The sequence below is a fragment of the Delphinus delphis genome, chromosome 20 (assembly GCF_949987515.2).
Source record: "Delphinus delphis chromosome 20, mDelDel1.2, whole genome shotgun sequence".
NCBI lineage: Eukaryota > Metazoa > Chordata > Mammalia > Artiodactyla > Delphinidae > Delphinus > Delphinus delphis.
The window spans coordinates 7,026,037-7,048,878 of NC_082702.1; the positions used below are offsets into that span (position 1 = coordinate 7,026,037).

At 49.2% G+C, this 22,842-nt stretch overlaps 2 protein-coding genes across 9 annotated transcripts in view; one reads left to right on the forward strand and one right to left on the reverse strand.

Annotated features, from left to right (window-relative positions):
* The window catches only part of VRK3 (VRK serine/threonine kinase 3), a 69,869-nt gene that overhangs the window by 44,466 nt on the left and 2,561 nt on the right, over positions 1-22,842 (forward strand). Inside the window, exon 16 of one of the 8 annotated variants that reach the window (XM_060000351.1) lies at positions 13,602-13,711. The exons of the other annotated variants lie outside the window; for them this stretch is intronic. The gene's annotated coding sequence lies outside the window, so the exon portion shown is untranslated. Of the gene's footprint in view, positions 1-13,601; positions 13,712-22,842 lie in introns of those variants that run through there. 8 annotated transcript variants of the gene reach the window in all.
* SIGLEC11 (sialic acid binding Ig like lectin 11) lies at positions 1,831-11,182 on the reverse strand. The gene is made up of 9 exons (XM_060000359.1): positions 11,075-11,182; positions 10,604-10,987; positions 10,156-10,485; positions 9,909-9,956; positions 6,544-6,801; positions 6,170-6,454; positions 5,835-5,931; positions 5,267-5,333; positions 1,831-3,530 (listed from the first exon to the last, which is right to left on the reverse strand). The coding sequence occupies exons 1-9, from the start codon at positions 11,115-11,117 to the stop codon at positions 3,339-3,341; spliced, it is 1,704 nt and encodes a 567-aa protein (XP_059856342.1). The 5' UTR covers positions 11,118-11,182; the 3' UTR covers positions 1,831-3,338.

The window sequence follows — 22,842 nt, forward strand, 5'->3', positions numbered from 1 at the left end:
AGCATCTTGCTTGTGCCCATATTTGGGCTGATTCAGGGTCCTTCCTGGTGGTGCACGCATCTCTCCGCCAAGATGGATTCTAGCATGAGGATTTGTGGGAGGTTGGCAGGACATATTACCGACTGGTGTCTCCTCCCTCGTTTTGGCCCCTCCTGAATTCTCCCGCAAGCACCGTGTTGTTTATCAGGACCTCCTGTCATGAGACAACTCATGCAAGCGGTTATTATTGTGCTTAGCAAAGGCGGGCAGTTTCGGTCAGTGGTTCCCTAACAAGGTGTGGGGTTTCATCTCCAAGAGGGGCCGCCCAGTAGGCAGCTGGGAAGGACAAATCACTTCCCTTCCCTTGTGAAATATTTTTCTTATGAAAAAGGATTGCTTCTAAGGCTATTGCAAGTAAAATTCCTTCCGGATGAGACCTCAGAAACGATGGCAAGTGTTTGCAGAGACTTCCTTATGGATGTTAAAATTCAGCTGAGTACCTTTTACAGATCTAATCGGCTCTGTTCAGTGATTCCTGAACTGAGCAGCATCCTGTCGAGCAGATAGAACAGATGTTGAAAGACTTTTTAGAGGCAGAAGGAAGCAGGAACAAGAAAGTTCTGCTGGGCTTCCCTGGTGGCGCAGTGGTTGAGAGTCCGCCTGCCGATGCAGGGGACGCAGGTTCATGCCCCGGTCTGGGAGGATCCCATGTGCTGCGGAGCAGCTGGGCCCGTGGGCCATGGCCACTGAACATGCGCGTCCGGAGCCTGTGCTCTGCGGCGGGAGAGGCTGCAGCAGTGAGAGGCCCGCGTACCGCACAAAAAAAAAAGAAAGAAAGAAAGTTCTACTAGGCAAAAAAAGCAGGTTGCTTATTGCAAACTTGCTTTTCTTCAGGGGACTGCAGGGGTCTGTCAGGCACATTGCTTAACTAATTCTGATCAGATGATTCCTGATTGATGGTTTAAGATGCCATTTCTGGAAGAGCCAACACTGTCATGGAGTCTCTGTTTGGTGACGTGGGGCTTAGCATAAGCAACTCCATTTTGGGCCTGTTGTCTTATTTTTAACACCCAGTTGGAAGTTAATGGGGAAATTTTTACTGCTTTGGTGGAGAGTCTACAAATGCAAATTATGTTCGGTGTTTGTGAAATGTTTCACATCTACGTTGTGAGATGTAGATGTTTCACATCTACGTTGTGAAACGTAGATGATATATTTTTTAAACTGAATTGCTATTAGTTTATTTATTTTTTTAACTTATTTTATTTATTTTTGGCTGCGTTGGGTCTTCATTGCTGGGTGGGCTTTCTCTAGTTGCAGCCCGCGTGCTGCAACTACTGAAGCCCCCGCGCCTAGAGCCCGTGCTCCGCAACAAGAGGAGCCACCGCAATGAGCAGCCCGCACACCGCAGCAAAGAGTAGCCCCCGCTCGCCGCAACTAAATAAAGCCTGTGCGCAGCAACAAAGACCCAGTGCAGCCAAAAGTAATAAATAAATAAATAAATAAATAAAATTTATAGAAGAAGATAATAATAATCCATGGGAATTCCCTGGCAGTCCAGTGGTTAGGAATCGGTGCTTTCACTGTTGAGAGTGCGGGTTCAATCCCTGGTTGGGAAACTAAGATCCCACAAGCCACACGGCACGGCCAAAATAAAAATAATGAAATAATCCATGGGGGTAAGCATGTTTCATTGCTTACTTATAATTTCCAGGGTTTGTTTAGCCATAGAATTATGCAAATTAAAAGAACAGAGGACTTCCCTGGTGGCGCAGTGGTTAAGAATCCGCCTGCCAATGCAGGGGACACGGGTTCGAGCCCTGGCCCAGGAAGATCCCACATGCCGCGAAGCAACTAAGCCCGTGCACCACAACTACTGAGCCTGTGCTCTAGAGCACGCAAGCCAAAACTACTGAGCCCGCATGCCACAACTACTGAAGCCCGCGCATCTAGAGCCCGTGCTCCACAACAGGAGAAGCTACCGCAATGAGAAGCTGTCGCACCGCAATGAAGAGTAGCCCCCGCTCGCCGCAACTAGAGAAAGCCTGCGCGCAGCAACCAAGACCCAAGGCAGCCAAAAATCAATATATAAAAAGAACAGAAAACAATGTTAAGTGCTCTGTTGTTTAAAGAATTGATGGAAAATTTCTTGAAGTGTCAAGGCTATTCTTAAAAGAGACATGACTTAGAACAGGAAAAGAAATTTTTTTTTTAATTTGAAGTATAGTTGATTTACAATGTTGTGTTAGTTTCAGGTGTACAGCAAAGTAATTCAGTTATACATATATACATATAGATTCTTTTTCAGATTTTTTTCCCTTATTAGTTATTACAAGATAATGAATATGGTTCCCTGAGCTATGCAGTAGGTCCTTGTTGTTTATCTCTTTTATATATAGTAGTGTGTATCTGTTCAGCCCAAACTCCTAATTTATCCCTCCCTGCCTCCTTTCCTCTTTGGTAACCATCTGTTTGTTTTCAACATCTGTGAGAAGAAATTCTGACTTGAAGTGGGTAATTACTGTGGCATTCCCACGATGATATTTTCAAAAAGACTACATGTCTTGGAGAATGTGATCCTCTTACACAGATGTTACCAAATACTCTGCCAGCATGAGAGCACATGGAACCATCTTGTGTCATGTTGAGGAAAGGGGTAAAAAGTGGCAACCATGCTCTTGTTTTGTCGGTGGACACCATTTTTAAAGGTCATTGATCAAGAGATGCAACATGACCCTGAAAAATGGCAAAGCAAAATCCGGTATGAAAGATGGAATTACATGCTTCAACACCTCCAATTTGAAGAACAGTCATCAGCATGAAGTTATTAACTTTATGCCCAAAACACATTCCCTATCTTGGCCCATAATGCTCTTGTTGGGCATGTTTCCTCATGAATGGAAACAATGGAAAAAATTAAATGGACACTCAATGGAAAAAAGAACAAAATCAGTTGGATGTGACCCCCGTAAAAACTATATTACAATGTAAAGGGACACAGACTGGAAGTGCAAGGAATTTTATAAGCAGATTCTGCAAAACCAGAAACTTAAGGAGAACCAAAATATCAAGGACACAAAATTCAAGAGGTACCCTTGAATCATTGATTTCAGATAATCAGCGAATGACTTTTTTTTGTCTGAGAAAATACACAAATTGAGTTTCCAGGAAGCAGGCTCAGAGAGAGGCCAGTATACAATGTGTGGGGAGGAGGAAGTGCCCCAGGGGTGGGTCCCTGTGGAGGGGAGGGGGAGGGGGAGGGGCAGGTGGGGCAGAGGGATGCGATGCAGCCCAACGACAGCCCAGCCGAGAGTCTTTGGGGAGCTCTGGTCGGGGGAGGTCTCCAGAGCTGGGGGTCCTCATTTATGGATCTTGATCTCAGCATATTCGGTGGTGCTGGCGGCCTCCTGGTCCTGAGGCTCCCAGGGCCTCAGCATGTAGAAACTGAGGGAGGCGTAATGGAGCTCCCGTTCCACCCCAGAAGTGGGGGCGGCCACCACTGGTAGGGGGAGGTCCCGGGGGCTGCCTGGAGGACACTCATGCTGGTAACCCTGAGTGGAGGGAAAGAAGGGGGTCATACTAGGATAACAGGGCTGGAAGAGAGCAAGTGGGGTCCATAAGTAAACCTGAAAACTGAACATTCAGTCTTTCATCTATTCATTCCAGACATTGGCTGAGGCCCCCATTCATTCATTCATTCATTCATTCAACAAATGCTTGAGAGTAATAATGCCTGGCCCTTAGTAATTAGTTGCCAGTCTCCTGGATTCCTCACAACAGTCTACTTGGGAGACACTATTATCCCCATGTATCAGGTGGAGAAATCAAAGCTAAGTAAATATCCCCAAATCACACATTTAGTCATTGGTAAGGCCAAGGTGTATGTTAGATCTTTCTGACTCCAGTGCTGCCTTATGGAAGAGCTCCCCTGGTGCCAGGCTCTGAATATTCAGTGAGGAACAAAGAAGACACCATTCCTGACCTCCTGCAACTTGCTGGGGTGGGGGTGGGGGGATGGCGGGGAGCAGGCATTAAAGCAGTAGTCAATTATATTACTATATAATTGCAAATTAAGATGGGACAAAAATGGGATGGATGGTGTGAGGACAGGGATTTGCTCAGACCTGGATGGCCCTTCAGGGACCACTCAGCATTTCAGAGGTTCAGGCAAACACAATCACCCAATTGCATTATGAACCCTAAAATCAAAGGATCTTGTTGTGCCAGAAAGGGTTAACCTTGCCCAAAGAAAATGTGACCCTTTGCCCCAGCCCCTGGGAGGGAACCTCTAAGCCCTTGAAATATCCTGACTGATGAGAGTGTCTGTGTTCACCCGGGTCTTGGCCCACACTCGATGGTATAACAATGTGACAGATGGTGGGGGCTTTGGGTCCCACAGTATCACACCTCTGCAGACACTGGACACTAAGCCATGTGGGCAGTCAGCCATGCCAACGTAACCAACTCCCAATAAAAATGCTGGGTATGGGAGAATTTCTTGGCCGTCCAGTGGTTAGGCCTCCTTATTTCCACTGCAAGGACATGAGTTTGATGCCTGGTCGGGGAACTGAGATCCCACAAGCTGCTCAGTGTGGCCAAAAAAAAAAAGAAAAAACACTCTGGATGTGAAGGCTCAGGTGTGCTTCCCTGTCTGGCAGTAGCCCATACATGTTATCACACATCATTGCTGGGAGAATTAAGCACTTTCTGCACAATTCCACTTGAAAGAGGCAACTGGGTACTCATGCCTGGTCTACCCCGGACTCTGCCCCATGTGCCTTTTTCCTTAGCTGATTTTAATCTCTATCCTTGTCCTGTGATATACTATAACCATGAGTATAAAAGCTTTCAGTGAGTTTTGTGAGTCCTTCTGGTGAGTTATTGAAATTGAGCTTGTCTTGGGGACCCCCAAACTTGATAGTAGATAATAATTATTTTGGGGAGAGCCTTGTGGCATCCTGTCTTGGGGAGGTGAGGTAGGAAGTGGGGGGAAAGTGGGTCAGCGGTCCAGAGAGAAAGGAGGAGGTAGGGGTCGGGAGGGCCCAGTTGGAACTGAGTACAATCAGTAAGATGGCTGGGTGGTCCTTGGCTCTGAGAGAGGAGACAGAGAGCAGAGGGAAGGGTGACTCCCAGGTCACTGGGCTGGGTGACTGTGTTGATAGGGTCCAAGAGGAAAAGCCTGTGTGGGTCATGATGAGCGTCTTAAGTCATCGAGAGGACTGCAGCCATGGCCATGCTGGGGAGATAGCCAGATGGAATCCCGAGGGACAGAGCGCCCGTCACTCACCTGGGAGGTGGGACCCAGCATGGAGGGCGCATCCTTCTCACCGGGGGCCTTCCTGAAGGTCTTCACTCTGAAAGGGGAAGCCAGGACCTTTCAGCAGCCCAGCTGGCTCAGAGCTTGGGGGGCGACTACTGTCCTCCCTGCTTAAGAGGCTAGAAGGGCTGGGACTTCCCTGGCAGCCCAGTGGTTAAGACCCCAAGCTTCCACTGCAGGGGGCATGGGTTCGATCCCTGGTCAGGGAACTAAGATCCCAAGTGCCACACGGTGTGGCCCAAAAATAAGAAAAATTTTTTTAAAAAAACAAAAAAAGAGGCTAGAAGGGCTGACCGAGGCCAGGGGGTAGGGGGTGCGCCTCACCTTATTGACCTTCATAATGAGAACGGGCGCCCTTCACGGATGGCTGGGATGGAGGGGTGGGGACAGACCCTGCTCTGATTCCCTGACTCAAGGCCCAGTTCTCCAAAACCCTGCACCACCCAGATTCCTCCAGGGGGGGCTGCCTGGGACTCCAGGGCTCAGACCCCTTCCCGCCCCCTGCACTCGCCTCCCTCCCCCAAGAGATGACACTCACGTGAAGAAGATGAGGCAGGAACAGAGACTGAGCAGGCCAGCGATGCCAGCTCCTTTGACGGCCCCCAGAATGAATTCTCCTCCAAGCTTGGGCTTCCCTGCAGATGATCGGGGTGTAGGGTGACTCCCCTCCAAGCCCCAGGACCCTCGTGCCCCTTCCTCCCACAGAATTTGAGCTCTCCTCTTCTGCAGCCCCCAACCAGCCAAAGAACAGAACTCTGCTCCCACCCCTGTCTCTCCTCCCCTCCCGTCCAGGCCCCTCTCCCCACAAGCTCCATCTGCAAAGGATGGAGACTCCTTTCCCCCTAAGCCTCTGCCCTCAACAGGCCCCCTGACCTGGCAGCAGCAGGACAGTGGCGCTCTGGGCCCCGTGGACGTTCTGGGCCTCGCAGCCGAGTCTGAGGCCAGAGCTGAGCCCCTCGCGGAGGCTCAGGGAGCTGTTGGCCCAGGGCCCAGCCGAGTTGGAGGTGACCTTGAAGGAGGCGTTGCTGAAGTTCCCCTCCAGCAGCCCCTCCCCCAGCCGCCAGCGCAGGGAGGGGGCCGGCTGGGCTCGGGAGGAACAGTCGCAGTGCAGACCCTCCTCCTCCTGGGAGCAAGAGGGTCCCAGCAGCTGCGGGGCGTCTGTGGGGAAGGAGAAGTATCAGCGTGCCCCTCCCCTCCCCCGGACCTGAGTGTCCTCTCCCTGGGTGTTCTCCCTCCTCCCAGCTCACTCTGCACGGAGAGACGCACGGAGGTCCGCAGGGAGCCCTGAGGATGCTGAGCTAGGCAGGTGAATTCGCCTTCATGGCCCGACACCACCCGGGGCACCTGCAGGACCCCGGGGTTCGAGGGATGTGAGGGGCTCAGGGTCCGGCTCCCCCGGGACCAGCTCAGTGTGGCTGGGGGGTTGCTGTCGGTGACACAGGCCAGGCGCAGAGATTCTCCTTCCAGGACAGGAAGAGATGAGCCGTTCCCCAGGTAATTCAGCTCTGGAGAGAGAGAGAGACAGAGACAAAGACAGAGACAGAGACACAGAGAGAGACAGACAGAGAGAAAGAGAGAGCTGAGCCCAGGCTATGAAGCCCTGTTTCTATGTCTCTCTCCTTTCTACTTTTTTTTTTAAGTTGGGAAGGAATCCCACAAGTAGTTTTTTAAGCAGCTTTATTGAGATATAATTCACATACCATGCAACTCCATTTACATATCACCTAAAAGTCATGCGATAACTATCACCGCAATCAATTTTAGAACATTTTCATGACCCCCCACGACACTCTGCACCCCTTAGCCACCACCCGCAATCCTCCCATCACCCCAGCCCTACGCAGCCACTAATTTCTGTCTCGATGGATTTGTCTCTTCCGGCCATGGCGTGTAAATATCCAGCTTCTTCCCCTCAGCATGATGTTTCCAAGGGTCATCTACGTGTATCAGTGCCTCATTCCTTTTCATGGCTGAATCCCATCCATTGTCCGAATAGACCATGTTTTGTTCATCTGTCCATCTGTGCATGGACACGGGTTGCCCCTTAACTTCTCTGAGGCATTTGCCCTCATCCACGTTTCTCTCCTTCCTTCCTAAACTGCTCACCATTAGCCATTCAAGTATCCAAAATTCAAGTCCCAGATCCTTCAAGGCTCTTCAGGACCTGGTCTCTACCTCCTCACCTCCTTTGCCCCGGTTATCTCAGGATAAATAGGGCGTTCACATCTCGCATTCTAAAATTCACAGAGGAAGGAAGAGGTGTCCAGGATGAAGTCCCTCCCACACTGACTCCCCAAGTGACAAATTCCTCTTGTCCCAGGCAACATGTGGCCACTCCAGAGCTATTCTGTCATAGCCTCATCTAGTGGCATCGATAATAGACATCCCTGAGGGACCTCCCTGGTGGTCCAGCGGTTAAGACTCCGTGCTCCCAAGGCAGGGGGCCCAGGTTTGATCCGTGGTCAGGGAACTAGAGCCCGCATGCCATGACTAAAAAAAAAAAAAAAAAAGATCCTGCATGCCACAGCTAAGACCCAGCACAGCCAAATTAATTAATTAATTTAAAAATTATATATATATACATCCCTGAGGCCCCACAATTATGCTCCTGGCCCTAAGGCTTATAATCTCATAACTCAGAGTAGGGACTGTGACCCAGGAGATCAGCACCCTTCAGGAGCTGGTTAGAAATGCAGATTTGCAGGCCTTGCTGGGCCTCCAGGGTAAGAATCTTCATTGTCACAAGATCATTGAGAAATGTGTGTGCTCAATCAAGCTTTAGAAGGATTGCCCAAAAGAAAGGCTATTCTGTTCGCCCAGGGAATGGGGAATGTTTGAAGGGACATTCCCAGGAAAACTAAAATCAGTGAACTCAAACGCTTGTCAAAAGTAGAATGGATAGGGCTTCCCTGGTGGCACAGTGGTTGAGAGTCCGCCTGCCGATGCAGGGGACACGGGTTCGTACCCCGGTCCGGGAAGATCCCACATGCCGTGGAGCAGCTGGGCCCGTGGGCCATGGCCGCTGAGCCTGCGCGTCCAGAGCCTGTGCTCTGCAACGGGAGAGGCCACAACAGTGAGAGGCCCGCGTACTGCAAAAAAAAAAAAAAAAAGTAAAACGGAAAAGAGAAAAACAAAAACAAAAATGGAATGGAAAACTAAGTTCCGCAGTGGAATGGTCTGTCGACAAGGAGACATGGTCATTACAGGTCCAAGCACTGTGGGTGAAAGTCAAGATCATGAGATGTTGCCACACCAAAGTCAAGGCAGCTCTGCCACAGAAAATCCACTCCCAGGTACAGACTCAAAAGAATTGACATCAGGGACTCAAACAGTTACTTGTCCAGGAATGTTCAGAGAAGCACCATTCACAACGGCCACAAGGTAGAAACAACCCAAATGCCCATCAGCAGATGGATGGAGAAACAGATGGTGGTCCATCCACACAGTGGAATATTATTCAGCCATAAAAAGGAGGGAAGTTCTGATCAACGCTACAATGCGGATGAACCTTGAAAACATCACATTAAGTGAAAGAAGCCAGACACAAAAGTCCACATATGGTATAATTCCATTTCTGTAAATGTCCAGAATTCATAGCAAATTCACAGAGACAGAAAGTAGATGAGTAGTTGCCTGGGGCTGGAGAGAGGGGAGAAGAGGACTTGAGTACTTAACAGGTACAGGGCTTTCTTTCTGGGTGATGGGAAAGTTTTGGAATTAGGTTGAGCTGGGTAGTTGCACCACATTGTGAATGTCCTAATGTGGACAGTGGTTAAGAATCCGCCTGCCAATGCAGGGGACACGGGTTCAAGCCCTGGTCCAGGAAGATCCCAAGTACCATGGAGCAACTAAGCCCATGCGCCGCAACTAGCAAGCCTGCGCTCTAGAGCACGCCAGCCACAATTACTGAGCCCACGTGCCACAACTACTGAAGCCCGCGCGCCTAGAGCCCGTGCTCCGCAGCAAGAGAAGCCCGCGCACCGAGACGAAGAGCAGGCCCCTCTCGCCACAACTAGAGAAAGCCCGCGTGCAGCAGCAAAGACCCAAGGCAGCCAAAAATAAAGAAATACATATTTTTTAAATAAATAAAGTAAAATGAAATCAATAAAAAGAAGAATCACACAAAATTCAGTGTAGTGGCTTTCTCCGAGGCCAGAAGGGAGGGGCTAAAATCGGGTGCTCCAAAGGTGGAGATGATCTTCCAGTTCTTACCCAGGGTGGTAAGTACCACCCGGGTCTTCCTTTTTTTTTTTTTTTTTTGTAGTACACGGTCCTCTCACTGCTGTGGCCTCTCCCGTCGCGGAGCACAGGCTCCGGATGCGCAGGCTCAGCGGCCATGGCTCACGGGCCCAGCCGCCCCGCGGCATGTGGGATCTTCCCAGATCGGGGCACGAACCCGTGTCCCCTGCATCGGCAGGCGGACTCTCAACCACTGCGCCACCAGGGAAGCCCCGGGTCTTCCTTTTATGGTGTTTCCTCATAATTTGCATATGTTTGACAAATCATCTTCGCACGAAATGAATAGTAAATAAAAAACAATCTGTCTAGGAGTGAATGGGGGCTCTCCCGTCTCTCCCATCCCCACTGTATCCCCACAGCCCTCCCTTCCTACCTGTGCCATTTCCTCGGGAGATGCTGATGGTCAGGTTCTGGGGGGCGTCTAGGGCAGAGAGACGCAGTGAGGAAGAGAGTCAGAGCTGACCCTTCCGCGCCCCCCACACCCCAGGAGGCACAGAACTGGAAGCACAGCAGAACAGGGCCTACATCCTTCCGGCAGACCCTCCCAGCCCCTGGCCTGCGGGTCACCGGCGCCGATTCCCCGCCCCGCGAACACCCCGCCATCCTGATTCCGCGCTCACAGGACACGTTGAGCATGACGGTCCTCTCCGTGCTCACGCCAGCCCTGTGGAAGGTCACCCGGCAGGTGAGGTTGGTGCCGTGGTCCTGCGGGCCGGGGGTGAGCAGGATCTCCGAGGAGTTATAGGCCCCCTTCGAGTCCAGTCCCGGGGGGCGGAGGGCAGCCCCGGTCCAGGAGATGGTGGGCGGCGTGGCCCGGTCACAGGCCCCTGGCACGGAGCACGTCACGTGGCTGCTAGAGCCGGACTCCAGGGGCTCCTTGATGTAGATATCGGGGGTCCGTGTCAGCGCTGGAGAGCAGAGAGGGAGAAGCCAGACCGCAGAGGGGACCCCTGTGTGTGCCCAGCCCTGATGTGACCATGCGCCAATGTCCCCCTTAGAGGTGGAGGGACAGGGGGGTCCGTCCTTCCCCCCCATCCCTGTTATCTGTTCCTGGGGACCCTTCCGTACCTGTCACGTTCACAATGAGCAGGTTATTTTTGTAACTATGTTTCACATCACCTCTCATCAGCTGAAAATAATAGTTTCCACTGTCCCCCTTCCGGGCGTCTGTGATGCCCAGGGAGCAGTTGTTCGCCCCAGGGTCCCCGAGGAGGTGGAATGGGATTTTTCTCTTCTTTTTTACTCCCCTGCCCGGGTTGTTTGTGGCCATGGGAAGGTCCATTTGGGATGGTCTATCCACTTTCCGGAACCATTCACCATAAATGGGTGTAGAGTCGGTCTGGCCAAGCAAGGGATAGGAGACGGTGCAGGGCACAAGGACACACAAACCCTCCTGCACTGTCACCGATTCCTGCACTTGCAGCTGGTACCACGGATCCTGCTGCAGGGACCCTGGGGGGACACAGAGGCTCAGCTGCAGCTCCAGCCCCAGCCCTGTCCCGGCCGGGACCCTGCTCTCCCCACTATCCACGCACTCACCCTCCCGTAGCAGGGGCAGCAGCAGCAGCAGCAACCTGTCCATGTCCAAGGGGCCAGGAGTTTCCAGGACTGTCCAGTTTCTGGACCTGCCTGTCTGTCCGGGGAGGAAGCCCCAACAGGAAGCTTCTGGGGGAGAGGGGCGCAGTTACCATCCACAGATGAGTGAAAGAGGAAGCTCGGAACTGCAAATGTCTGGAAGACATCTCTTCTGACTTCTGCTTTCGTAGACGGAAGCACCAGAGCAGAGAGAGGATACGGGGCTGCTCTAAACCCTGACCCCAGGAAGCAGCCACCCTGGGTCAGCCTAGGGGGAGGGCGGTGCCAGGAGCGGGGCTCTCCCAGGAAACAGGCGGGGAAAGGCTCCAGGTGAGGTGCTGGAAGCAGGGATTCATTCATTCATTCATTCATTCATTTGCCAGGCAAACAGCTACTGCACGCAGGGGCTGCAGGCAGTGGAGGGTATGACCTCACAAATCCTGCCTCACTTTTGCGTGACCCCAAACCCAGTGCCCCCACCCAGGCTCTCCAAAGTCTACTCACCTCCCTGCCTGTCTTGGGGCCGTGTATGTGTCCACACAAGGATCCCAGCTCCACAGTACGAAGTGGAACATTTGCACACGGCTTCATGCTCAGAAGGGCTTCCCGCCTGGGGTTTGATGCTCTGAGGTTGCCATCTTGAAATTCTTAATAATTTTATCTTTGAGTTTGCATTTTGTAAGTGAAGTCTAATGGATAAGGAGTGCACGCCGGGGGGATTGGAAATTTGAATCACACGCGGTCAATCCGGGGACGTCCTGGATCTGGAGACAGCTTCTGGGCCCACCCTCGCACCCCCATCCCACCACTTGGGCACAGAGAGGGTCTGGAGTGTGCTGAGTTGAGTGGGTGCCTGTGAGTGTCTGCACTGCCCATCCCCCAAGTCAAGCCCAAGGGATTGGACGTTAACTAGCAAATATAAACACTATGAACAGGGACTTCCCTGGTGGCCCAGTGGTTAAGAATCCATCTTGCGATGCAGGGGATGCCAGTTCAATCCCTGGTTGGGGAACTAAGATCCCATGTGCCATGGGGCAACTAAGCTCGTGCACTGCAACTAGAGAGCCCAAGTGCTGCAACTACAGAACCCACGCGCTCTGGAGCCCACGCCACAACGAGAGAGAAACGCGTGCACTACAACGAAAGATCCCGCATGCCACAACTAAGACCCATTGCAGCCAAAAATAAATAAATAATAAATCTATTTTAAAAATGGTTAAAATGGTAAATTTTATGTTATGGGTATTTTAAGACAATTTTTTTTAATGTTAAGAGAAAAACAAAACATGACTGATAGACTGTCCATGGAAAAAAGGAAAAAGGTTTTTCCTGCTTTTTTTTTTTGTCAAAGGGACCTCACATTTTCATTTTGCTCAGGGGCCTGCAAAAGATTTAGGCAGCACTTGTAAGAAGCTTCCAGACTCAGACCTGCCCTAAGAGGAGAGCGTGGTCAGCACTGCCCAGAGGCTGGGTTGATGAGCATCTGTCCCTCTCCTGAGGGTCGGGACAACATAGGAATGAAGGACACATATCTGGGACCACTCTGCTGGCATCTAACCCAACTTCTCAAGTGACTGGCAATACATGTAGTAAAGAATTAACCTCATCCAAAGAGAGGCGTGGGCTTTACCCAGCTCCTGGGAGGGAATCCTAAGCCCTTGGCATGTGTGTCTCGGTGTCCACATTTCCTTTTTATTTTTTAATAAGAATACTGGTCATATCGGATTAGGCCCACCCTAATGACCTCACCTTAACTTGATCACCTGCAAAGACCCTGTTTCCAAATAAGTTCACATTCACAGGTACTGGGGGTTAGGTCTTGAACATCTTTTTTGGAGGGACACAATTCAACCCATAACAGACCCCCAGTAAAAACGCTGGACACCAAGGTTTATACTCCACAAATGCTGTCACACATCGTTGCTGGGTGTATTGGTCAGCTTTGAGTTGCCATAAGATACCACACACTGGGCAGCTTAAACAACAGAAATGTATCAACACTTTCTCACAGTTCTGGAGGCCAGAAGTCCAAGATCCAGGTGTTAGCTTGGCGAGGGTCTGCTTCCTGGCTGGCAGATAGCTGCCTTCTCACTGTGCCCTCACATGTCAGAGACAGAGAGAGGGAGAGAGAGAGAACTGTGGTGTCTCTGTGTCTCTTCCTATAAGGGCACTAATCCTATTGCATAAGGGTCCCACCCTTATGACCTCATTTAACCTTAATTACCCCCTTGTTTCTATCTCCAAATACAGTCACATTGAGGGGGTTAGGGCTTCAACATATGAATTGGGGATGGGGGGATTCAGTCCATAGCACTCGGACAATTAAGCACTGTCCACATGACTTCACTGGGAGAGACCACCGGAACCTTGTGCCTGGCCTCCCCTGGACCCTGTCGTGTGAACTTTGCAGATTTTATTTTATTCTGTTCTATTCTAAATTTTTTTCTTTGGCCGTGCAGCGTGACTTACAGGATCTTTGTTCCTCCACCAGGGATGGAAGCCGGGGCCCCAGCAGTGAGAGTGCGGAATCCTAACCACTGGATGGCCAGGGAATTCCTTCCTTGGCAAATTGTAACCTGTGTCCTTTTGTTGTAACAAATCCTGAGTATAACAGTTTCTCTGAATTCTTTAAGTCCTTCCAATGAATCATCAAACTTCAGGGTGGTCTTGGGGATCCCCAGAACAGTCTGTTTCCCTCCTCCTCCTCAGACTGTGGTGCAGAAAGCCACCGTTTACCTAAGTGGGGGCGACGGTGCCCACCTGCCTGGGTCTGCCCATCCTGGGGACCAGCGCTCGCCTTTTCGAGCGCCCTCTGGTGGACCTGCAGTGGTCAGCTCTCAAAGAGCCCAGAACTTGTCTAGGATGGGAAGTTGCTGACCGGGAAAATTGCTGAGTTTATCACAAATACATAAAAAGGAAATGGGATAAATGCAGCCTGAAAAGCACAGAAAATGCACAGAGGAAATCCTCAGTTCCTCTTCATCTACAACCAGTTTCTCACTTTACTTCCCTATCGCTTGTCTCTCAAACAGGAGGCAACATCACTTTTTTTTTTTAATATTCATTTTTTTTTATTTGGCTGTGTGGGGTCTTAGTTGTGGTACACGGATCTTCGATCTTTGTTGCAACATGTTTTTGTTTTGTTTCGTTTTTAATTGAGGCAGGCAGGATCTTCGATCTTCCTTGCGACGTTTTTGTTTTGGTTTGGTTTGGTTTTAGTTGCAAGATGTGAACTCCTAGTTGAAGCATATGGGATCCAACTTCCTGACCAGGGATCAAACCAGGGCCCCCTGCACTGGGAGTACAGAGTCTTAGCCACTGGACCAACATGGACGTCCCTGGAGGCAACATCACTTTTAACTAAATGGTCCCAGCTGGTACCAAGGTGCCCATCCCTCCTCTTGCACTTGCTACAATGTCGTCTACAGCCCGGCCTGGACCCCATGCAGAGCAGGCCTTGGGGGCAGGCTCTGAGGAGAAGGGAAACCAGGATCTCTGTCTCTGACTCGATCGCTCTGCCTTGTCTTGGTTGGAGTCAGTTTTCCAATTTCTACAGAATTGCAAAACAGGCCCCGAAAACTTCCCTTCTTTCAAATCAAGTAGGCTATTCATTGCTTTTCCAATAGATGGTCAGAAAGAATGGGGGTGGGGAGGTCAGCCACTGGTAGGATTTCTGGGAGACTCAGGACCACATGGTATGGACACAGTGCTGAGGACCAAGCTGTCACCCAAAGTCAGGAGCACTATTCTTTCTCTTCCATGGGAGATGTCATTGCCTCTGGGCCTCCTTGGCCTGAAAACTAGGTCCAGTTGCCTGGATATAGAGCTCCACCATTCCCGGGAGAAATAGTAGGGTGGAGAGTTTACCCCAGGACTCACAATGAATAACACCCAAATGGGTGTGTGTCAGCTTGTGTACGTGTGCAAGTGTGTTTGGGGCCCAGAGCAGGCCATCTCAAAATGTGCTTCAATGGCATATTGATTATTTTGCATTATAGTTACTCAAGAAACTGCCAGGACTTCCCTGGTGGTGCAGTGGTTAAGAATCTGCCTGCCAATGCAGGGGACACGGGTTCCAGCCCTGTTCCGGGAAAAATGGAACAACTAAGCCTGTGCATCACAACTACTGAGCTTGCGCTGTACAGCCCGCGAGCCGTAACTACTGAGCCCGCATACCACAACTACTGAAGCCCACGCACCTAGAGCCTGTGCCCCGCAACAAGAGAAGCCTCCGCAGTGAGAAGCCCGCGCACCACAGCAAAGAGTAGCCCCCGCTCCCCACAACTAGAGAAAGCCCATGCGCAGCAACAAAGACCCAGCACAGCCATAAATAAATAAAAATAAATAAATAAATAGAAACGAGCAACTCAAGAGGACACTCTGACCCTCCTTTCTGCTTCCCTGAGAGCAGGACATAAATCTCTCAAGTGAAAGGTGCCCTCCCCACATCTGGAGGGAGAAGGACACCCTTATCAGCAGACCTAGGGAATTCGAGGCGAGAAGCCTGTGTGAACAAACCTCGTTACTTCTTTAATTTACTACCCCAAGGCTAAATTCTCACTAGATTCTTCACTAATTGGGCACCCAAAGCCCAAGTCTCTTTGTCCTGTCAATTCCTCACAGTTTTGTTTCTTTGCCTAAAAAGCATAAAACCTGCCCAATTTGGCCACTTCCTAGGTCCCATTCCAGGTGGAGGGTTCCAGAAGACAGTGTATGTGATCGGCTGAATAATGGCCCCCAGAGACATCCCCGTCTTAATCCCCGGAACGTGTGAATACGTGTTACCTTGCAGGGCAAAAGACCTTTGCAGGTGTGATCACATTAAAGCTCTTGGTGGGGGGGGGGGGGTGTGGGCGTGGAGAGATTCTCCAGGTGGAGCCTCGTTGTGATCACAAGTTTATAAGACAGAGGCAGAGGGAGCATGGACCACAGCAGAGGTAAATGATAGACGATGATCAAAGAGATGGTAGTGATGCCATCGCCAGAACCTGCAAGAAGCAAGAAAGAGATTCACCTTTGAGATCCTCCAGGAGGAACCAACCCTGCTGACACCTTGATTTATCTCCCTGAGACTCTGTTTGGACTTTTAGACTCCAGAACCGTAAGAGAATGCATTTGGGTTGTTTTAAGTTGAAGTGGAAGCCCTACTCCCTTGAGAGGCTCTAGAGGAGAATCCATCCCCTTGCCTCAAGGCCCCTTCCGCCATCTGCAAAGCCAATGGCGTAGCACCTTCTCTGTCTGCCTCTGCTTTCATCTGCTTTTCCATCACACGGGCTTCTCTTCTGTGTTCAAATCTCCCTCCACCTCCCTCTTAGGAGAATGCTTGTGGTTCCATTTAGGGCCAATGCAGAGAATCCGGGATAATCGCCCCATCTCAAAATGCTTGATTTAATCACATAGGCTAAGTCATTTCTGCCATAGAAATTAACATTCACAGGTTTCCAAAGATTACGAACTGGATGTCTTTGAGGGCTCTGTTCTTGCACATAAATATTGCATGATTCCTTTTATATGAAGTATTCGGACTGGGCAAAACCACAGGGACAGAAAGCAGACGGATGGTTTCCAGGAGCTGGGGGGAGAGGGGTTTTGGGGGTGATTGCTTAACGGGTCCAGGCTTCCTGTTTGGGGGTGGGGGAGGGGATGAAACAGTTCTGGAGCGAGATAGTGGTGATGGTTGCACAACACTGTGAACGTGCTAAACGCCACTGAATTATACAGTTTAAGATGGTTAAAATGGTAAATGTCATGTTATGTATGTTTTTATTGAAGTATAGTTGATTTACAATGTTGTGTTAGTGTCAGGTATACAGCAAAGTGATTCAGTTATACATATATATCTATCCTTTATCAGATTCTTTTCCATTATAGGTTACTACAAGATATTGAATATAGTTCCCTGTGCTATACAGTAGGTCCTACTTTATATATAGTAGTGTATATCTGCTAATTACCAATTCCAAATTTATCCCTACCCCACTTTCCCCTTTGGTAAGCATAAGTTTGTTTTCCATGTCTGTGAGTCTATTTCTGGTTTGTAAATAAGGTCATTTGTATCATTTTTTTAGATTCTACAAATAAGCGCTATCATATGATATCTTTCTTTGTCTGACTTACTTAGTATGATCATCTCTAGGTCCATCCATGTTGCTGCAAATGGCATTATTTCATTCTTTTTTGTGGATGAGTAATATTCCATTGTGTGTGTGTATATATATATATCACATCTTCTTTACCCATTCTTCTGTCGATGGAAATTTAGGTTGCTTCCCTGTCTTGCTACTGTAAACAGTGCTGCTATATATTTTGTATTTTTAACACAATTTTTTTAAGTCCTCAGGGCCACTAATACAGAAACAGCACATTTCTGGCTATTATCAACATAGTAACACAAACCAGCTATGAAACAGGACTGAGTCATTTACCCCCTGGTGGATTATTTTCCTAGCACTACCGTAATAAAGCACCACAAATGTGGTGCTTAAATTAACAGAAATGTATTTTCTCACAGTTCTGGAGGCTAGAAGTCCAAAATCATGGTGTTGGCAGGGCTCTCCTCTCTCCGAAGTCTCTAGGGAAGGACCCTTCCTTGCCTCTTCCAGCTTCTGGTGGCTGCTGGCAATCTCTGGCATCCCTTGGCTTGTGGATGCATCCCTGCCTCTGTCTTCACCTGGCCTTCTCCCTGCATGTCTGTCTCTGTGTTTCTTTTCTTCTTGTAAGGACATCAGTTATATGGGATGAATGACCCACCCTACTGTAATGTGACCTCATCTTAACCAATTACATCTGCAATGACACTATTTCCAAACAAAGTCACATTCTGGGGCTCTGGGAAGAACATAAATGTGGAGGAGACACTATCCAACCCAGTACACTTGGTCAGATGGTCATTGGGAACTCCAGGTGGAACTTGAACACGGTTGAACATTCAGGGCAAGACCACAGAGCAGCATACGTAGGTGATACAGGAATCTCGGGACCTGTTAATGTAACTGGCCTTTGCCATCTGGCCCTGTTAGATCCCTTCTCCTGAAGGAGGCTTAATGCCACGCCCAAGCTTACTTCATAATTCATCACAGTTCAGTACTGAAGAGGCAGTATAGCTCCATAACACTTACTGACCAGCTCACATTACTTTCTCTTTATGCCTTTACTGCAATCTGGATGTCGCTCATTGTAAGAAAATGATTTATTTACTTGTCTGGCTATTCCACTGACCCAGAGACAGGGCCCCACGCTAGATTCAGCTGTGGCTCCAGTACTAATTGTTGTCTAGTTGGACCCTGGGCTCCTTTGCAGTATTTCACTGGCTTTGGCAGCTCCCCGCCCCCCGCCAACTACGCCAAGGGAACTGGGTTTACTTCTACCGCAAGCACAATGCCGAGGAAAAACTCTGGTCATGGAATCAAGGTCACTGGACTCAACTCAGAGATCTCCCTAGGTGGGGAAATGTGGCTTTGGTGATTCACTCCCCTACTGTGATCCTCAGTTTTCTCTTCTGTAAAGTGGGAATTTTTAGCAATTGGTTTAACAAATACATCAGGCCCTTCAAAGTGATTTACAACTATTAACTCACTTAATGCTCAGACAGCCCTATCAAGCAGGTGCTATTAGTCCCATTTTAGAGCAGAGGAAACTGAGGCACAGAGAGGCTAAGCGAGCTGCCCAAGGTCACACAGCCGCCTGGATTCCACCCCGGGTTGTCTCGCGCCAGACTAGGCTGGGAGGCCTTCCTGTACCGGCAGGGTGGTGAATTTGAGGTCTCGTCCGTCCTCCCATACAGGGATGTGAGCTCTGGGAGGTGCACAGAGGCATTTAATGAACACTGTGGAATGAAGGAATGAGTGGATATTTTAGGATGGCCACATCCCTTCGTGACCGCCTGCACCCTCCTGTCGCTTTCTGTTCTGGGAATTCTATTCGTGGTCAGGGCTTCTAGTCCCAGTAAACCGGATCCTCGGGGCGAGAGGAGACCCCAAGGAAATCACGGGCTAGGGCTGAGTCAAGGTTGGAGGTTAACCCACTCACAGCGGGGCACAGCGCCACCTGGCGGCGGAGTCCTGCTAAGACAGAGACGCCGAGAGACCAGGAACGTTTGCTTTGGGTGTGGTTGAATCGGCAGCTTTGAAAGGGAGTTGATAGCGGGTGGGCAGTTGTCTGAAAATCAGTATTTGATACTGGGTGCTTCATAACTTTGGCTCAGGTAAATGTCAGCACTGTCACAAATAAATATGTTTTACTGTCGAGTGGAGAAGGGCAAAACCTGCCCCTTTGGCTAGGTCAGCCCTCAGGTGGAATTTCAGCCCCAATTCACAACACCTGGCTGGCCCAAGTGTCGAGACTTGAATTTAAGTAGAAATAAATACGAACATAGCAGTTCTCACGCTTTTTGGTCTCAGAGACCCCTTTGCACTCTTAAATAAATAAGAGACCCCAAAGAACTTTTGTTTGCATGGGTTATATCTATCAATATTTATAGTCCCACGTGCCAGGGCTCAAACCCAGCCAGAACCCAGATTGGGACTTGAATCCACAGTCTTTTAATTGAGATCACACACCTGGTCTCAGGACTTAATGAAGCTCAGTTTCTTGATGTCTCGCTTCAGAAAAAATTCAGTGAGAGACAAAGTGATAGGTAAGAAGTGGATTTATTTAGAGAGAAACACACTCCACCAACAAAATGTGGGCCATCTCAGAAGGCAAGAAGCCCTGAAGAATGGAGTGGTTAGTTTTTATGGGCTGGGTAATTTCACAGGCTAATGAGTGGCAGGATTATTCCAACTATTTGGGGTAAGAGGTGGAGATTTCCAGGAATTGGGCCACTGCCCACTTTTTGGCCTTTTATGGTTAGCCTCTGAACTGTCATGGCGCTGGTGGGTGTGTCATTTAGCATATGCTAATGTATTAAAATGAGGCTCAAGGTCCACTGGAAGTCAAATCTTCTGACATCTCGGACCTAGTTAGTTCTAACCAGTTTTTGTCATGTCCTATGGTTATGTCATTCTTTTAAAGGTTGTGCCCTGTCCCTTTCCTTCCTGTTTCAGTTTTAGCAATTAAAATTACAAAACTTTTAAATTGAGAATACACAAACACATATTCCATTAGCCGTCAGAGTAACGATGTCATACATCACATAACCTCTGGAAAATTCCAGAGAGAGAGAGAGAGGGAGAGGGAGAGGGAGAGGGAGAGAGGGAGGCAAACAACATCTTACTATTACTATGAAAATAGTTTTAACTTTGTAAAATACCTGAAAGTGCCTTGGGGACCCTGAGGTCCCCAGACAACATTGGGAACTGCTGGCCTAGAAACCCCTGCATCCCTGTATTTATTCCTGACCCTGGCTGACTCTCTTAGTTCTATCTTAATGACCAGACTCCCTAACATCCAGTTTCCCCTTTTCCTTTTGGTAATAGGACCACCTAGGCTCTGGCTGAGAAAATGACCACCCATCTAGAGACTATATTTCCCAGGCTACTTTGCAGGTGGGTGTTCCCACGTGACAAATTTCAGCCAAAGGAAGGGAGCAGAAAAGATGTGGAAAACTCCCAGCTCACATCCTTAAAAGGAGGGTCCTTAAAAGGAGGCTGCTTGCTCTCCAGTATCTCTTTGCCCTTTCCTGCTTTCCGTAACAAAGTTATAGCAATGATGACTTGGCTTCAACTGTCTTGAAAAGGCTGACACTTTAGGAGAATGGTTCCCAAATTGTGGTCCCCAGACCAGCTGTAGCTGCAGCAGTGGCACCTGGGGCTTTGTGAGAGAGGCAAATTCTCAGGCCCCATCCAAGACCTGCTGAATCAGAAACTCTGGGGCATGGGGCCCAGGACTGTGTTTCCAAAAACCGTCCAGGGGATTCTGATGCACAATCAAGTTTGAGGACCAGAGCTGGGAGATGTGGAGCAACAAGGTAGAAGGAAACTGGGTCCATGGATCACCTCAGCAGGTAGGGCCGACCTACTCCCTGCCCCACCTACCAGTGTGGATATTTACATGAGAAAATCAATCCATCTCACTAAAGCCTCTGTTATGTGGTCTTTGGTAAATCGATGCCTTAATCGACAGTATATTTAAATACACTCCTTGATTCTTCTTGAATTAAAAATTTTAGGCATACACCACACAACCATCAGAAATGGTTACTATCGGGTTGGCCAAAAAGTTCGTTTGGGTTTTTTCCATAATGAACCTTTTGGCCAACTCAATTTTTTTTTCTTTTTTTGCGGTACGCGGGCCTCTCACCATTGTGGCCTCTCCCGTTGCGGAGCACAGGCTCCGGACGCGCAGGCTCAGCGGCCATGGCTCACGGGCCCAGCTGCTCCGCGGCACGTGGGATCTTCCCGGACCGGGGCACGGACCCGCATCCTCTGCATCGTCAGGCGGACTCTCAACCACTGTACCACCAGGGAAGCCCTGGCCAACTCAATATTAAACAAAAAAAATTTTTTTAAAAAAAGGAAAAGACTAAGTTGGCAAAGATTGGGGAAACTGGAACCCTTGTGTACTGGTGGTGGGAACGTAAAATGGTGCCGCCGCTGTGGAACACAGCTGGGCATTTCCTCAAAAAATTAAAAATAGAATTACCATTTGATTCATCAATTCTACTTCTGGTTGAAACTTGAGGACCTTGAATAGTACCTCATATAAGTGGAATCATACACTATCTTTTGTGACTGCCTTATTTCACTTAGCATAATGTCCTCAAGGTTCATCCATGTTGTAGCATGTGTTAAAATTTCCTTCCTTTTTAAGGCTGAATCATATTCCATTCCTACAGCTAGGAGTACCCATGTAACATAGCTCTAGACAATGAGATGTAAGCAGAAATCTACCAGAGCCAGCTAAGAAAGATTTGACCTCCTGTCTCAAATTTAGATACAATGCCTGGAGCTGTGGCCTCCATCCTGTGACCATGATGTAAAAGCCAAGAGAATCAGAGAGACTTCAGTTAACAGCAGCAGCCTCTCCTCTAGACTTCTGTGGGAAAAAACTTACGTGCACAACACTGATGGGCAGGTCTGCTGTTACTTGCAGCCAAAAGCATTTATAACTAATACACTTGGTCAAGTTATATCACCTCTGTCTCCCCAACCGGAATGTAGGTTCCACAGTGGCAGAAAACATGACTTTGTTCACCACTATGTGACCAGCCCTTCCTCTCCCAGCCAGCGCCCGGCAGAGCCCACACAGATGGAATGAGTGTTTGCGGTTATTCATCCAAAACCTAACAATACCTTCCTTTGTGGTTGACTGAAATAATCATGCAAAATGCTTAAAAGAGCACTCGGTACACAGTAAGCCTTCAAAAAACAGATGTAGCCGAATGTCTCCGCCATGGCTACCAGGCCACCTCCCACTTCCTCCCGACTTCCCCTGGGAAGCTTTGCTCAGACGGCTGGCTCTTCATCACAGGGTACCCCACAACTGTGCTGCAGCCATCCAGCCCCTTTTGGTGTCACCCTTTTTGGTGACAAGGCCCACGTGGAGCTCGCACCTTTGGCTATTCTCTTTTTTCCCTGTCTACGTAAGTAACAAATGGAAGCTAAAGTGGGTCTTGTACATTTACCAGTTCAATCAGTCCCACCTTGGCCTTGACTGTGTGTCGGTGTGTGTGCTTGACCGTAAGTATTATGTTATTTCCATTATTATCATTATCGTCTTTGGTCTAAGACTGCCCTCCCAGCAACTTCTCCTCTCAAAGACAAGACGCACAGCCAGAGGAAATTCTTCATTTT